Source organism: Peromyscus leucopus, chromosome 3, assembly GCF_004664715.2.
Source record: "Peromyscus leucopus breed LL Stock chromosome 3, UCI_PerLeu_2.1, whole genome shotgun sequence".
Taxonomy (NCBI): Eukaryota; Metazoa; Chordata; class Mammalia; order Rodentia; family Cricetidae; genus Peromyscus; species Peromyscus leucopus.
The window spans coordinates 58011101-58026995 of NC_051065.1; the positions used below are offsets into that span (position 1 = coordinate 58011101).

The 15895-nt window shown below is 43.1% G+C and overlaps 1 protein-coding gene across 3 annotated transcripts in view; it reads right to left on the reverse strand.

The window, feature by feature from the left end:
• Positions 1-15895, reverse strand: part of Nrf1 (nuclear respiratory factor 1) — a 112834-nt gene that overhangs the window by 31594 nt on the left and 65345 nt on the right. For all 3 annotated transcript variants that reach the window (XM_028866186.2, XM_037203685.1, XM_037203684.1), the window contains 4 exons: positions 7925-8083; positions 6565-6762; positions 5680-5781; positions 3180-3337 (listed from right to left, as the gene is read on the reverse strand). In XM_028866186.2, the coding sequence (XP_028722019.1) occupies positions 3180-3337; positions 5680-5781; positions 6565-6762; positions 7925-8083 (617 nt within the window). The remainder of the gene's footprint in view (positions 1-3179; positions 3338-5679; positions 5782-6564; positions 6763-7924; positions 8084-15895) is intronic.

A 15895-nucleotide genomic window follows, 5' to 3' on the forward strand; every position in this document is an offset into this window, starting at 1 on the left:
TCTTTATTTGTTCACCATGATTCCCTTCCCAGCTCCTTCCTAAAAGTGCTGGTTTATTCTTTACTTGAAATGTACTCTTTATTTGAATACTGGTAACTTTCCCACAGCCCTTTGGGTTGTTATGGAGCTAGGGTGGGCTAAGGCTGTGTAGGTAGCCCTGGTCCTGTTCTGACTTGCTGTAAAAATTCTTTTAACAGCATAGTTGAAGAACAGGTCTGTCCTGCAGCTGTCCTGACCCCTTCCTTCCCTCCAGTGGATGAAGGAACCTCCTGCCTTCTTAGGCCCGCTCTGCCTTTCCCCACAGCTGCTTCTCCTTTCTCACCCTGCACTCACATCTGCTGTTTACAGCGCAGCAGAGGTGCAGGTGGTTATTAGAGAATCATGCTTGTTCCATCTGCACCTGAAACCGAGGCTGGCGACAGATTATGAAATCACTTTGTTGCCATAGGAACAAAGACCAGCGTTCTCTGTGTAGTTTTCAGCAAGAGGACTTCCAACAATGAATTTTGTAGGGATAAAGGATTCCATTGCGCCTCATGCATAGAGACTCATTCAGTAAAGGGTTGTCTTAGACCCAGCCCTCCTGACAAAGCCATCACCGTGGGGTACAGCTTGCTTTGCTGCCAGGCTTGGCTTCTGCCAGAAGCTGCAACACATCACCCCAGGACTCACTGAGCACTGGACTACCTGATTGCAAACAGATTTCAACATCTCTTTGCTCCTCCTTCAAGCCCCAGTGAAGCACACTCTCCTTTCTGGAGTAAACACTGGAGCCACCTCAGCTGCACCTGAGTGTTGTTAACAAGCCCTCAGGGGATCCCATTATGTTCACTGCTTTAGAAATAAGCTGATCCGCACAGCAAAGGAGCCAGAATGTGCCTCAGATTTTCCACTATGTGCAGGTTCCCAGGACACCACATGTCACTGGAAGTCAAGGTGCTGACTGGAATGCTCTGGTTTGCTGGTCTGCCTTGTTAGACCCAAAGTAACAGTAAGGGACACCACACTGACGGCGGGAGGCTCTCCCTCTGAAGAAGCCCTTCAGGAAATTTATCTGAGTATCTGAAAGGAAGGAGTGGAAGGGGGCCAAGATGTACAGAACAGTTATGACTTCCATGATTCTGAACAGTACACAGATGACCGGGCTGGGAAGTGTCAGCTCCAGGTCATACAGAAATAAATTCATTTGGTGAGTGTGAGAGGCCAAGGTCTGAGGAGTCTGACCAAGCACATCTTTGCCATGGCTTCCTTCAAATGACTATTTTCTAAGCCTTTAACAAAGCACACCTGGATTCTGGGTTACCTCATCCTGACTGCTTTTATAGTTATGCTCACTATCATAATTCTGACTAGTCAGTCTTGAACCCAGGGCTTCACCCATGCCCGACTCTCCATGGAGCTAAACCCCTAGCCTCTTTTTTTTTTAAAGATTTATTTATTTATTATGTATACAGTGTTCTGTTTGTATGTCTGCACATCAGAAGAGGGCACCAGATCTCACTACAGATGGTTGTGAGCCACCATGTGGTTGCTGGGAATTGAATTCTGGACCTCTGGAAGAGCAGTTGGTGCTCTTAACCTCTGAGCCATCTCTCCAGCCCCCGCCCCTAGCCTCTTGAAGTATAATTTCAATAAGATGAGCACTGTGACTCACACGTATAACCTCAGTACTCAGGACGCTAAGGCAGGAGGACAGCCTGGGCTACAGAGTAAGACTCTCTGGAAGAAAGAGAGGGGAGAGAGGGATGGGAAGGGATAGACGGACAGGAGGCAGGAAAAAGGAAGGGAAAGAAAGAAGAAAGGAAGACAGATGGAACTCCGTAAGTGTTAACATGAACTGGATGCCTCTAAGAGCTTTATATATATGGTCTCACTGGTCTTTAGTCAGTTGGTGAATATTATCCTACAATAACAAAGACTAGGGGCTAAAGTTCTTAGGGGCAAATGACTAACAAATGGTTTAGCTGGGATTCAAACCAGAAAGCTATGTGACTTTGGAATCCTCTTCTCAAACAACACACTGTACAGCTTCATACAGCACACAAACGCATCAATGTTCTCCAGCCATCTAGACCTACCCTTCTAAAAGCAGTTTATTTAACAACAAAAACAACCCTCCAATCTACACTTCTGCTGATTTTTGTATTCCAGGGAAGGTAATTCCTCTCTCTGGACTTCTACAATGTTCAGTCAGAGCTCCACAATTTAATAGCGAAGAACATTCTAGTATCACCTGTTTGGTGGTTAGCAAGACTTCTTTGAGAGCCAGACTGTGTGCCGCCGCCACACTCCTCTCTACCCACAGCCTCACCTGGTAAGAAGAGTTCTGGCTTGCTGTGGAGGTCAAGGACTCTGGGAAACTAGCCTGCCCAGGATGATCAGCAGCAGCCCTACCACATGCCAGGCCCTGATCCAAGGACCTCACCCGCAGGGACTCTAGCTGTCTTAACACCACCTCAAGGCAGGCAGAGAGGTACTACTCCCAGTCTAGAGAAAAGAAACCCTGAGCACGCAGAGTACTACTGTTCAAGGGCTGCCAACTAACAAGAGACAGGGCAGAGGGACTTCCAGGTCCCTGTTCTTAATGACTGATGAGAATGCCTGGGTATGCTGAAAATAAAACTGTGTCAAGAATGAAGAATAACACAGGGATGATCTTTCTTGTCAATAATCAGTAGGAAGTGGCCAGAAGGGAACATGCAATTCTGTTTTGGAAAAGGCCTCTCTCTTCTTGCAGTGCTCTTCCTAAATATCCCTAAAGAGGAAGGGTTCAGTTTTTCTTCATGAGGGCTGATTAGAAACCAAAGCACAGTAACTCAGTATTAGAATGTTTGCCAAACATGCACAAGGGCCTGGGAGCCCCATTCCCAGGATGCAGAAAACAAAACAACCCAGCCTGCAGTGTCTTAGGAGCGGTCAGCTCTGACTGAGGAGGAATGCGGCTCTCTTAGGACAGATCTGCAATCCCATTCCCTCCCCACCCCTGCCTCCAGCTGCTGAGCGCCATGGTTAGGACAGACCTGCAATCCCATTCACTCCCCACCCCTGCCTCCAGCTGCTGAGCGCCATGGTTAGGACAGATCTGCAATCCCATTCCCTCCCCACCCCTGCTTCCAGTTGCTGAGCGCCATGGTTAGGACAGACCTGCAATCCCATTCACTCCCCACCCCTGCCTCTACCTGTTGAGCGCCATGGTGACAGTAGCTCCCTGCTGCATCTCCTGAGAAGCTGCCACCGCGGCTTCGGCCAGTGATGCCACCGCCTGAGTGGCCTCTGACGCTTGCGTTGTCTGGATGGTCATTTCACCTCCCTGTAACGTGGCCCAATTTTGTTCCACCTGAGGCAGAAAGGACAAGGACAGTCAAAAGTCAAAGCATAGTGTAGTGTCACTATGTTTTTCAGCCAAATGAATGCATGCAAGATGACCTATTATGTATGGGGAGAGTTTCAGCATGCTACATTTTGTGCAAAAAGGAGAATTGTTAGAATTTACATTTGAATTGATAGTGTCTGTATCAAAAAGTTCTGGAAGCATACAAGAGAAATCACTGAAAATACTCTGAGTCAAATATGGCCACATCCACCTAAATCTCAGCATTGAGGAGGCTCCCAAGTCCCAGGCTAGCCTGGGCTACATAGCAAGACCTTGTCAAGAAAGACAGACAGGAAAGGAAGGAGGCCAGGGGAAAGAAACAGAGAAAACTGTTGGGTTTGGATGGAAGGCAGAAGGCAGACTTGGCATGACCTACTTTTTCTTTTCTTTCCTTTTTTTTTTTTTTTTTTTTTTTGGTCTTTCGAGATAGGGTTTCTCTGTGTAGTTTTGGTTGTCCTGGAACTCACTCTGTAGCTCAGGCTGGCCTCAAACTCACAGAGATCCACCTGGCTCTGCCTCCTGAGTGCTGGGATTAAAGGTGTGCGCCACCACCGCCCGGCCTGCACTACCTACTTCTAAGCAGTGCTTTCCTTGGCCATGTTTGCTTGAGTGCCTGTCACTCCTGCCTTCCTGTGTGTAACTGGATGTGCTGTATGCTACCATGTTCCAAAGACAGAGCTCTAAGCCCAAGAGGTAAAGCTAGTCAGAAGATGTCCTACTGCCTTGCCGAGAGAAACCCACTGTGCTGAGGCCCTGCAAAGGGCGGCTCCTCTGATGTCTAGCTAGAGCAAGCCACTGTAGCCGTCCCGCATTTTCAGGGCTCAGGTCACGCAGTGCTTGCTGCCTTGGCTGGGTCACAGGCCTGTCCCTGCAGCCTTTGCTTTTGCTCGCTTCCCACTTAGTCTGAGCTCAGGTCCATCACTCCCCTGGCGAGCACCCAGAAACAAATCCATGGCACCGGGGCCCAAACTCTCTTCCTGCAGCTGCTCACTGAGGGGTGCGCCATGGATTTCCCCACCGCCCCATGTGGTCCCTTATGGAAGAGGATACAGTCCTTTTTGTCCTGATCTAGACTACAGAGCCTGGCACAGGCCGCCAAAAGCACTTACTGAGTGTGTGGGTAGAGAACATACACCTTTATTTTCCTACTTGTTATTGGCCTATCCGTGTATCAGCTGAATTGATATTCATTAAGAACCTAACAAGGGGCTGGAGAGATGGCTTAGAGGTTAAAAGCATCAACTGCTCTTCCAGAGGTCCTGAGTTCAATTCCCAGCACCACATGGTGGCTCACAACCATCTGTAATGAGATCTGGCGCCCTCTTCTGTATACATAATAAATAAATAAATCTTTAAAAAAATTAACACCCCCCGCCAAGAACCTAACAAAATATGTCATACAATTCCAAACTCATCACATGTGCTCGTGTCCCACTTTGAATTCACGTCTCTTTTTTTTTCTTTCAGTTTCTTGAGACAGGATTTCTCTGTATAATCACAGTGGCTGTCCTGGAACTTGCTTTATAGGCCAGGCTGGCCTCGAACTCACAGAGATCCGCCTGCCTCTTCCTCCCAAGAGCTGGGATTAAAGGTGTGCATCACCAATGCCGGATGAATTCACATCTTTAATGTCTTTGTACTTGGGGTTTTTTTTCCTTTGTCCAGCAGAATTACATATACCATTATCATCAGGTATCATTCGATTTTTCCGATGTCTAATGCAATCAATCAACATGACCAATAACAACTGGTGGTCCCCCCCACTGTACAATAGAATCATTTCTTAAGCCAACTGCATCTTTAAATAAATTACATATTTTTAAAATCAACATACATAGTTTACTTTACAATTTAATGTGGAATTCTAAATGTCCATGTAATTTTGTACAGTATCCTTAAATAGCTTTAAACTGCTTAAGGTTAGAGGGTTTTGTTTGTTTGTTTGTTTGTTTGCAACTACTTACTTTACCTATGCTCAGCATGGGAACCCTGAAATGGCTTTTCTTGTAAAAGCCTTGAAAGGATAACCCTTTTATTATGTATACAATATACAAAATACTCGATCACAAATGTGAAATTCTAAGTTTCTAACAGGTCGGTTTGGGTTGTAGTGATCCACGAATTTTAACTGTTACAAGTAACATACACAGTATAAGATACTTCTCCAAACTGGAATGGTCTGATAGATATTACAAGGGTTCAAATAATAATGCAAGGCTTCCCCTTCGTCTCCTGGGCCTTTATTGACTTCTCCTTACTTATTCATGCACTATTTCAATAGGAGCACACAAAGATCTTTTTCTTACCTCTCCATCAGCCACAGCAGAATAATTCACTTGGGCAACAGTGACTGTGGTTGGCAGTTCTGAAGCATCAGCCAATGTAGCTACTGTTGCCCCCGTACCAACCTAAGAAACACAGGAAGTTAAGTGCTGGTGGATGGGCCCCTCTGCCTGCCCTTACATATAAGCTAAGACTCACTGAGCCCCAAATTCAGCCTAATATGCCTTGTGACATGGAGAAAATTACCAAACTCATCTCCCAGAGACTAGCATGAGTTTCAGAATTTTACTTTAACCAGGAGTGACTGCATTCTACTCTAGTACTTGTCGTCAGTCAACCAACATTCTTCTCTAACTCCAACCTGAGCTTTAGAGAGTCCTCTTCTGTCAATAAAGGTGTTTCACCTCTGAAAAGGTATTTCCCGGGTGTCTATTCAAGTACCCGTATCTCTCTCTCTCCTTCCCTTTCTCCCTCCCCCAAATCCTCTTCTCTAGTTCTCTCTACAGGTGAAGGGTCTTCTACACGGTAGGCAAGCATTCTACCATTCAAGTGGACCCTAACCCAAGAAATGATTTTCAAATATTTCGTTTGGAAATGTCCCAGAAGCTACTTATTGCTCTGAATTAAGCAAAATGCAAGCAATGTAAAATACTGTTCCAAGGCTAGAGGTAAGATGTGGCCATGTGGTAGAGTACTTTCCTAGTGTGGGTGAGGCCCTTGGTCGCATTCCAAGCATCACAAGAAAATGAAATTAAGAAAAAAAAAGAAAAAAGAACACTGTTTAGAAGTTAATTCTAGGTAGGAAGAGCTAGGGCAGCTGTACGATGATCAGAAAAGCATCTGCACAGGAAACTTCTCCGGTCTGGGGTGAGATGCCACTGACCCACCTCCCCCGAGCCCAGGCTTACCTGGATGAGCGACACGGTGCCATCAGGGTTGCTGAAGGTCTGTACTACGGTCTGTGATGGTACGAGGTGGGCTATACTGTGTGTGGTGGTGGCCTGTGTTTGTGTTTGCTGATCTTCAAAAGCATATAAAAGATCTTCCCGCCCATGTTGCTTGTAACAATTTTTAACTATGGTCCGTAATGCTTGGGTCCATGAAACCTGTTACAAAGACCAGGAAAGAACAATAAGTCACAGAGAACTCAGGTATTTAGGCCACTACGGAATAGTCAGCTATGTATTTATTGAACTTTTTGTAGACTTCATCTTAGGATTTCCCTAAGTAAAATGATGGTTTTTTTCCCCCTGCTTTGCTTCCTAACCAAGGTCTAATTTAGTCTTGGTTTTAGATTTTAAGAGATATCACTATGATCAAGAATTATATATTAAGTCTCTTACTAAACTTCCAGATAAAATAAGAAACCAAATGTATAGAAAAAGTAAGTAAGGAACGTTGTCTAGTTCAGTCTTTCTTCTCCAAATGCTGTGTAATTAATACACACACTTTGTAGACTTTCCCTCTAATCCTATCTAATTTCAGCAGTGATTCTTTCAAAAATTTTTCTATGTATGTATGTATATATATGTTTGTGTCTGTGTGAGTGTGTCCCAATGTGTGAAGGTGCCCATGGAGGCCAGAAGAGTGTTGGATCTATAAGGGGAAATCAGTTATCAGCTGTCTGGCATTGAAAGAGTTAAATAATTCCTTTCCAGAATTGAACTCTGTGTCTTCAGGAGCAGCTGGATTAGTCACTGGTCCTGGAACTACATGTGGCTGTGAGCCACCTGACATGACTGCTAGGAAAGAATTTGGTTTCTGCAAGATCAGCAAGCACTCCTAACCACAACTCTCTCTCCAGCCCCTCAACAGAGATTATTTTTGTTTTTAGGTAGGTTTGGCCTGGAACTCACTCTGTTGTCCAGGCTGGCCCAAACTAGAGATTCTCATGCTTTAGCATGAGTGCTAGGGTTACAGACATGTGCCACAACACCCAGCTCAACAGCGACTCTCGCTAATCAGAAATACGGACATTTCTAAGCTTTCAAATGACCAAATACTCTTACTTCAAGTTTTTCTGGTTTTTTCTAATACCATAAATACCACAAAGCTTTTGCAAAAGGCAGCTATAAAGAAACAACGTATAAATTCACAGCCTTTCCAGATCTCTTTGTGTGCAGTAATGGAGTAATGGACAGCCAACTTCTTTGGAGGGACAAGCTTAACTATTATAAAATGTATGGACTTTGTAGCAGAGAACCAGAGGTGACAGAATCCAGCAACTGATTCAGAATGGTAAGACAACGGCAGCTCAGAGGAACTCACCCTCTGCTTTTGCTCTTCTGTGCGGACGTCACTGCGGACGTTGGCCCACGGGATGTCTTCTGGCCACCAGATAGGTTTGCAGCTTTCTTTCCCCCAGCCTGGTTTCCCCCGACCCGTGGAATACTTGAGCATCTCTGGGATAAATGCCCGAAGCTGAGCCTGAAAGAGAAGAGCAAGGTCATCACAATGAACTCCTGATGAACAACTGGAATGTGCTCATGGTCCCCACCAAACCTAAGATCATGAAACAGGGAATCCTCAGGAAGGATACCAGAAAATTCCAAACATGACTGCTGACAGCCCGTTGCTTCCTACAAGTTACTTCTGCTCCATGGACGATTGTGGAGGATAAATCTGTTGGTTAAGGAGACCTTAAAAGCTGCATTTTGTAGACTTGTTCTTAAAAGGGTAAACATGTGGCCGGGTGGCAGTGGTGGGCGCACGCCTTTAATCCCAGCACTTGGGAGGCAGAGCCAGGAGGATCTGTCAGTTCGAGTCCAGCCTGGTCTACAGAGCAAGATCCAGGACAGGCACCAAAAGTACACAGAGAAACCCTGTCTGGAAAAACAAAAACAAACAAACAAAAAGGGCAACAATGTCTGTCTCCTGAGACACTACTGGCACTGCGGCTTATTTTTCTTCTAGAATTTGCGTGAGTTAACAGTCCATGTCAGGGTATTGTCAGCATTGTTCTGGAGGTGGTAGTCAAGTAGATAAAGAGAAGAAGAAAAAGTGAGCAGCAAGTCTAAACGCCAGTATCTGTAGATTAGATGACTCTGGAACAGGAACTCCAGAGAGTCAAATGAAAAATAATACAAACACTAAAAGGTGGAGTGCATCCACGAAGAGGTGGATGCTTATAAAATATATAAAAATAAAATGCTTTCCAGCGAGTAAGGTGAAAATAACCCAGGAATTCTTCTACCAAGTTCCTTGGAAGCTGGGCTAGTGTCCACAAGTCTCAGAAGCAGATGAATCAACACCTGTGTACTCTAAATACATTATGGACTTCACTCAGCTTGATTTTGCAAAGCTAACTGAGACCAAACCAGGTTTAAACCACACTCAGCTGACATACTTATTTCCTGGCAAAGTAACTAGTGCACATGCTTAGGAAGGTCTATGCTGTGAATATTCTTCAGTAAGGGTGATGATATGGGGCAAGAAAAGCAGTTTATCAAGTTAAAGTCTTAGACTCTGCACAGAGAGCAGCATCCTGCACGCACCAAGGACACATCTGTGCTGCCTTTGTACCGTAAAACTGGAAGGAGAGGAGCATCCTGAACAAGGAGTCAGACTCAGAATGCGTATGTCAACACTGTAATATGGAAGAATGTATCTACTAGGTCTTCCTATAATTCTTCTTCTAATAAATATGAAACCCATCCTACCAGAAGACAATACAAATTGTTATATAGTAGTAGGGAACCATGAACCTACATCATCTATGCATATGTAACAAAGGCAGGCTTGGTTAATTCCTGTGCAGACAATGCCACCTCACTTCTCCTAAGTTCTTCCTACTCAGACAGTCTCCTGCCTACAGGCTCTGATATAATGCACTCCAGGTCTATTTGACTCTGAGGCATCAAGCAGCAGGCTAATAGAATTGTATCCATTTGCAAACCCATGCTATCAGCTGGCTCATGAGGTCATTCCTCCAGTTATTTTAAGAAAGTACATCTCAAAGTCATTTTTCCCTTTATCCTGGTTTCTTAAGTGTCTTTCTCTAGCCTCAGATACATAGTGAGATACATAGGGCTTATATACATTCTATACATTCTATATTTATATATTATAAATATATAAAACAACAGCTATCTAAAACGCACAAATGAAATAAAGTGACATTATAAACTGAAAAGTTTCCCTTTTAGCCCCATTAGTAGCCACCTCCAAAAGGAGAGACTATCTTTTTGTTTTGTTTGTTTGGTTTTCAAGGCAGGGTTTCTCTTTGTAGCCCAGGCTGGCCTTGAACTCAAGAGATTAAAGGAATGCACCACCACCACTCAGCTGAGACTACTTTTCAACTGTCCCAAACAAATGCTGATTTTTAAAAAGACTTAGAGAAACCATCTCTCTCTCCAAAAAAGCCAATAATAATAATACCATCCCTGACCTCAAGTTCTACTATAGAGCTATAGTAATAAAAACAGCTTGGTACTGCCATAAAAACCGACATACGGACCAATGGAATCTAATTGAAGACTCTGACATTAATCCACACACATATGAACACCTGATTTTTTGACAAAGAAGCCAAAACTATACAATGGAAAAAAGAAAGCATCTACAACAAATGGTGCTGGCATAACTGGATGTCAACATGTAAAAGATTACAAATAGATCCATATCTGTCACCATGCACAAAACTCAAGTCCAAGTGGATCAAAGACCTCAACATAAATCCAGTTACACTGAACTTGATAGAAGAGAAAGTAGGAAGTACTCTTGAACACATGGGAACAGATAACTTTCTAAATATAACACCAGTAGCACAGACACTGAGAACAACAATTAATAAATGGGACCTCTTGAAACTGAGAAGCTTTTGTAGGGCAAAAGACACGGTCAATAAGACAAAATGACACCTTACAGAATGGGAAAAGATCTTTGCTGACCCATTTGACAGAGGACTGATCTCCAAAGTATATAAAGAACTCAAGAAACTAGACATCAAAATAATGAACAATCCAATTAAAAAATGGGCTATAGAGCTAAACAGAGAATTCTCAAAAGAATCTCAAATGGCTGAAAGACATTTAAAGAAATGTTCAACATCCTTAGTCATCACAGAAATGCAAATCAAAACGACTCTGAGATACCACCTTACACCTGTCAGAATGACTATGATCAAAAACACTAATGACAGTCAATGTTGGAGAGGATGTGGAGCAAAGGGAACACTCCTCCACTGTTGGTGGGAATGTAAACTTGTACAACCACTGTTGTACAGTCAGTACGGTGGTTTCTCAGAAAAGTGGAAATTGATCTACCTCAAGACCGAGACATACCACTCTTGGGCATATAGCCAAGGAATGCTGATTCCTATCATAAAGATACATGCTCAACTATGTTCATAGCAGCACTATTTGTAATAGCCAGAACCTGGAAACAACCTAGATGTCCCTCAACTGAAGAATGGATTAAGAAAATGTGGTACATATACATAATGGAGTACTACTCAGCAGAGAAAAACAGTAACATCATGAAATTTCCAAGAAAATGGATGGAACTAGAAAATATCATCCTGAGTGAGGTAACCCAGACTCAGAAGGACAAATATGGTATGTACTCACTCATAAGTGGATATTAGATATAAAGCAAAGAACAATCAGATTGCAACCCACAGATCCAGGGAGGCTACCTAGCAGGGGGGAACCTAGGATGGCTGAGGCTTATAATAAGTTTTGGTTTTACCCAATCACTGGGCAAGCTTTAGTGAAACATTTCACTATTAGGATAAGAATTTGTACTGTATCAAGCTGATGAAAGAAAATGCTGACTGTACTTTCAGGAGGGGAGGCTAAAATCTTTTTTTGACTATGGACTACCCTATAGAAAAATGTGTGCCGTAAATCAAACAGTGAAGGGGAAGATGATTAGTAATCTCACTTATACAACTTAAGTAAAACATAGCTCTCTGAAAATGAATGAATGAATGAATGAGATTATATATATATATAATAATATAATATATATATATATATATATATATGCCTGGCTTTGAACTGGAGATTCTCCTGCCTCAGCCTCCTCAGTGCTGGGACTATAGGTGTAGATCATCATGCCTGACCTGAAGGGCCTATAAGGGAAATCAGATATCAGCTGTCTAGCATAGAAAGAGTTAAATAATTTCTTTCCAGAATTGAACTCTGTGTCTTCAGTACCAGCTGGATTAATTACTGGTCCTAGAGAGTTCGGGGACAAAGCTTCTCCATGTGCTTGTTAAGGAAGGTTCGTTCGTAATCCACAGGGAGACACTCAGCAGGCTCTGCAAAGGCAAGGCCTTACTCTCAGCCTGGGCTTTAATTGGGCTAGAACACGCTGGCTGGGCTGCTCTTGTTCTGACGGAGGTCTCTCGGTGAGCCTGTAGGCCCTAGGTTAGCCAGTAAACTTATTCCAAGTAGAAAATACCACCCCTCCCAGGGTACGACTGGAGAGAAAAGGGTATCAAATTCATGTCAGTCCCAATTAAAAGTAAAGATTATAGGAGCTAGAGAAAGGGCTCACTGAAAACCACTAGCTGCTCTTCCAGAGGACCCAAGTTTGATTCCGAGAAGCCACACAGTAGCCATAACAGTCTGATAAGTACAGTCCCAGGGGCCCAGTGCCTCTTCTGGTATCTGCAGGCACTGTATGCACTCGGTGTACAGACACATCCATAAAGGCAAAAAACACCCACACTCCTAAAAATTAAGTTTACATGGAAGCTAACCTGGGCATGGTGATATACGCCTGAAATCCTAGGTCTTGGGAGGTGGAGGCAGGAGGATCAGTTCAAGGTCATCCTTAGTTATAAAGCAAGTTTGAGGACAGTCTGAATTACATGACAGCCAGTCGCAAAAAAGTCAAACACTTATACATCATAGATGGTTTTTAAAATAAGATTTTATAAAATGCTATAACAGCCTAATTGAATGGCTGGGGACACATCACTAAATGGTAGAATAATTCATTAGCATATTCAAGACATGGGTTTTGATCTAGTATCTGGATATATAACAAAAGCCTAAACCAGCCAAAATGAAACAATAGCTTACTATGCCAGAATCTGCCATTCAGTTACTTATCTGCTGTTCAGCAAATGTATTATCCTCATCCCCAAATACCATAATTCACCCCTCATTCCCTGTATCTTTACTTCAGGGATTTTTGAGGTTCCTCATTGGTATTTAGGATCAATTGTAAGAAAAGAACTTTCAAGTTAGTGTATCTCCCAACTGCATCTCTACTAAAGTAGTCAGAGAATACAAAGTCATCTTCTATACCTGTGAATTATGTATTCAACCAATTGTGAAGCAAATACCCAGGATTTAAAAATAAAAAAATAAAAAATTCACCTGTACTGAATATGTACTGACTGGTTCTTTCTGTCATTATTTCCTAGATAATACAGTCTAACAATTACTTACATGGTATTTACATTCTGTTAGGTGGTATTGTTGATAATGTAGAGATGATTTAAAGCATATGGAAAGATTCAGATAGATCTCATACAAACACTATGTACCATTTTCTGTAAGGATGTGAGCATCTGTGGATTTGGCTATCTGTAAAGAGTCCTCTATGGACACTGAGGGCAACCATGTAACAAATTTAAAGAGAGAGTAGCACATAGTAAACCACGAAGAAAGGGAAGATTTCTAGTCTACAAGAAAATCGTGATGTGGCAGAGAAGGTAAACTGGAGATTTTTTTGTTTTGTTTTTATTTTTTTGAGGGTTTCTCTGTGTAGCCCTGGCTGTCCTGGAACTCACTCTGTAGACCAGGCTGGCCTCAAATTCAGAGCTCCTCCTTCCTCTGCCTCCCGAGTGCTGAGATTAAAGGCGTGCGCCATTACCACCTGGCTCAAATGGAGATTCTTTTGTTTCTGTGTGCATATGACCCCTGCCATAGCATTTGTATGGTGGACAACTGACAGCCTTGGGAAGGTACTCTCTTTCTAGACATGTAATATCATGCCTGACTTTATGTGATTCTGGGGATTGGAACTCAGGTCTGCACACTCGTGTGACAAGCCTTTTACCCACTGATTCACCTTCCCAGCCAGATGTTGTTATTTTAATTTGAAATAAGGAACTTCCAAGTTCACAGACCAGTTACATCCAAATTTCTTTCTTTCTTTTTTTGGTTTTTTTGAGACAAGTTTTCTCTGTGGTGTTTTGGTGCCTCTCCTGGATCTCACGTTGTAGTCCAGGCTGGCCTCGTACTCACAGAGATCCGCCTGGTTCTGCCACCCTAGTGCTGGGATTAAAGGCATGCACCACCACCGCCTGGCATTATATCCAAATTTCAAGAGCAAAGCCCAATGATTTTTCCTTGCTCATTATCTGGATTATCTGCACTACCAACTTCTGTTCAGAGACGATCAAAGTGGCTAATCCTTAAGAGAAATATCGTTGCCAATACAAGCACTGGCATCTCTTGAACACTAGCTCTTCTCAATCTCATTCTGCCCCCACTCAGAACACACTGCCATAGGAAATATGGAAGAGCCAGTGTGAAACTGTGACTTCAGAATGAGTGAAGTCGCGGCCTGGCAAATGGAGACACTCATTCAAAGACTTCTTCAGAAAGTCAAACTTCGGCTTCCCATCCTCGCCCCCCAAGAACCTCTTAAAGTGTTGGCCTTCAAGTCCCACCGTCTTCTCCTCTCAGGTTGGTCACTCCCTGCTGGCTTGTGGTGGCTGTACTCTTTTTTTTTTTTTTTTTTGTAAACCACATACTAAAATAACAGGCCAGCCTGCCTGTCAATTCAGTGTCCCGTCTAGAAGCCTTAGATTGAAGAGCTTTCCCTGTTGACCAAATTCTACCCATTTACATTACTATAAGTTAGAAAGGCAGCTTTGTTATCAGAGAAAACTCAAATAGTGCTGTCTCGCACATACTATATGGGAGTGCTTCTTCACTCAACATTTTGCTGTCTGAATCTTCTCTGTATGACTGCTCATTCCTTTTTCTCTAACAGTTGCTAAATCTGCTTCTCATGTTATTGAACCACTCCTCCTCCTCCTCCTCCCCCCACATCCACCCTCCCCCTATTCTTCTTCCTCCTCAAATGCAGAGACCTGCCACAGCCTCTGCCTCCCGAGTAACGGGTTAAAGGCGCACACTGCTATGTTTACTGGGTATTTTCTTAAGAAGAAACTCTGGAAAGTGAAACTGCACTCAACACCGACAGACACCATCTGTCCTGCTCCCACTCACAACAGGACAGTACCCAGAGCGCCGCACTTGTTTTGGATTTCATGTGTACAGGTTGTTTTGACGGCAACTGTGTCTGTACCACATGTACGGTGCCCAGAGAGGTCAGAAAGGTGCTGCATCCCCCAGAACTGAAGTTACAGAAGGTTGCAGGCTGCCACATACACGCTGGGAATTGATCCCAGGTCTCCAGCAAGAGCAACAAGTGCTCTTAACCACTGAGCATCTCTCCAGCCAAACTTTCCCACACTTCTTTCAGTGAGCTATTTATAATGCTTTGCTGATTTTTCTAATTTCTTCCTTGTTAATCTGAAGGAAGCATTTATCTGTTCTGCATATTAATTCTTTATATCCTTGGTCTTATTGCATCCTAAATGTATAATTTACATGGCCATTATCTATTTCCTTAGCATTCTTAAATATACCTTACACTTCTCTGTTTAAAACATACTATGTCCTATTCAAGAATACATCACATGTTTAAAAAGTTATTACTGACTTTTTAATTGGTCTGCCATGCATGCCATGGCACGGGTGTTGAGATCAGAGGACAACTCTTAAGAGTCAGTTTTTACCTTCTACCACGTGGGTCTCAAGTATTGAATTTTCATTGTGTCAAGCTTAGAGGCAAGTGCCTTCACATGCTGAGCTAACTTGCTGGCCCAGACATATATTTCTGTTATCTCCTAATTCCAATCTACCTAACTGAATTCTTTAAAAATGCACCAATGTATATAAAATAAAAAAATAAAAACAACAACAGCCTGACAATAGACTGAATATTTTCTAAGGGAAATGGATCAAACTTTGTGAGTAACTCTTCCTAATGAAGCAGCTGTTGTGTGGATGGACTATTTCGGAAGGTTTTCCTGAAACTAACGAATTACTGTACAGTTGCATCATCACTGCCAGGGACTATTAATGCAGCAAAGCTGGTCCCAGCGAGAATAAAAGGAGGACAGCAAGTTCAAGGCGACAGTGAGAAGAGCCAAGGGAAAGAGCAGAATGAACCAGTGATACTGGGCAGGCTTTTCAGAGATGAATT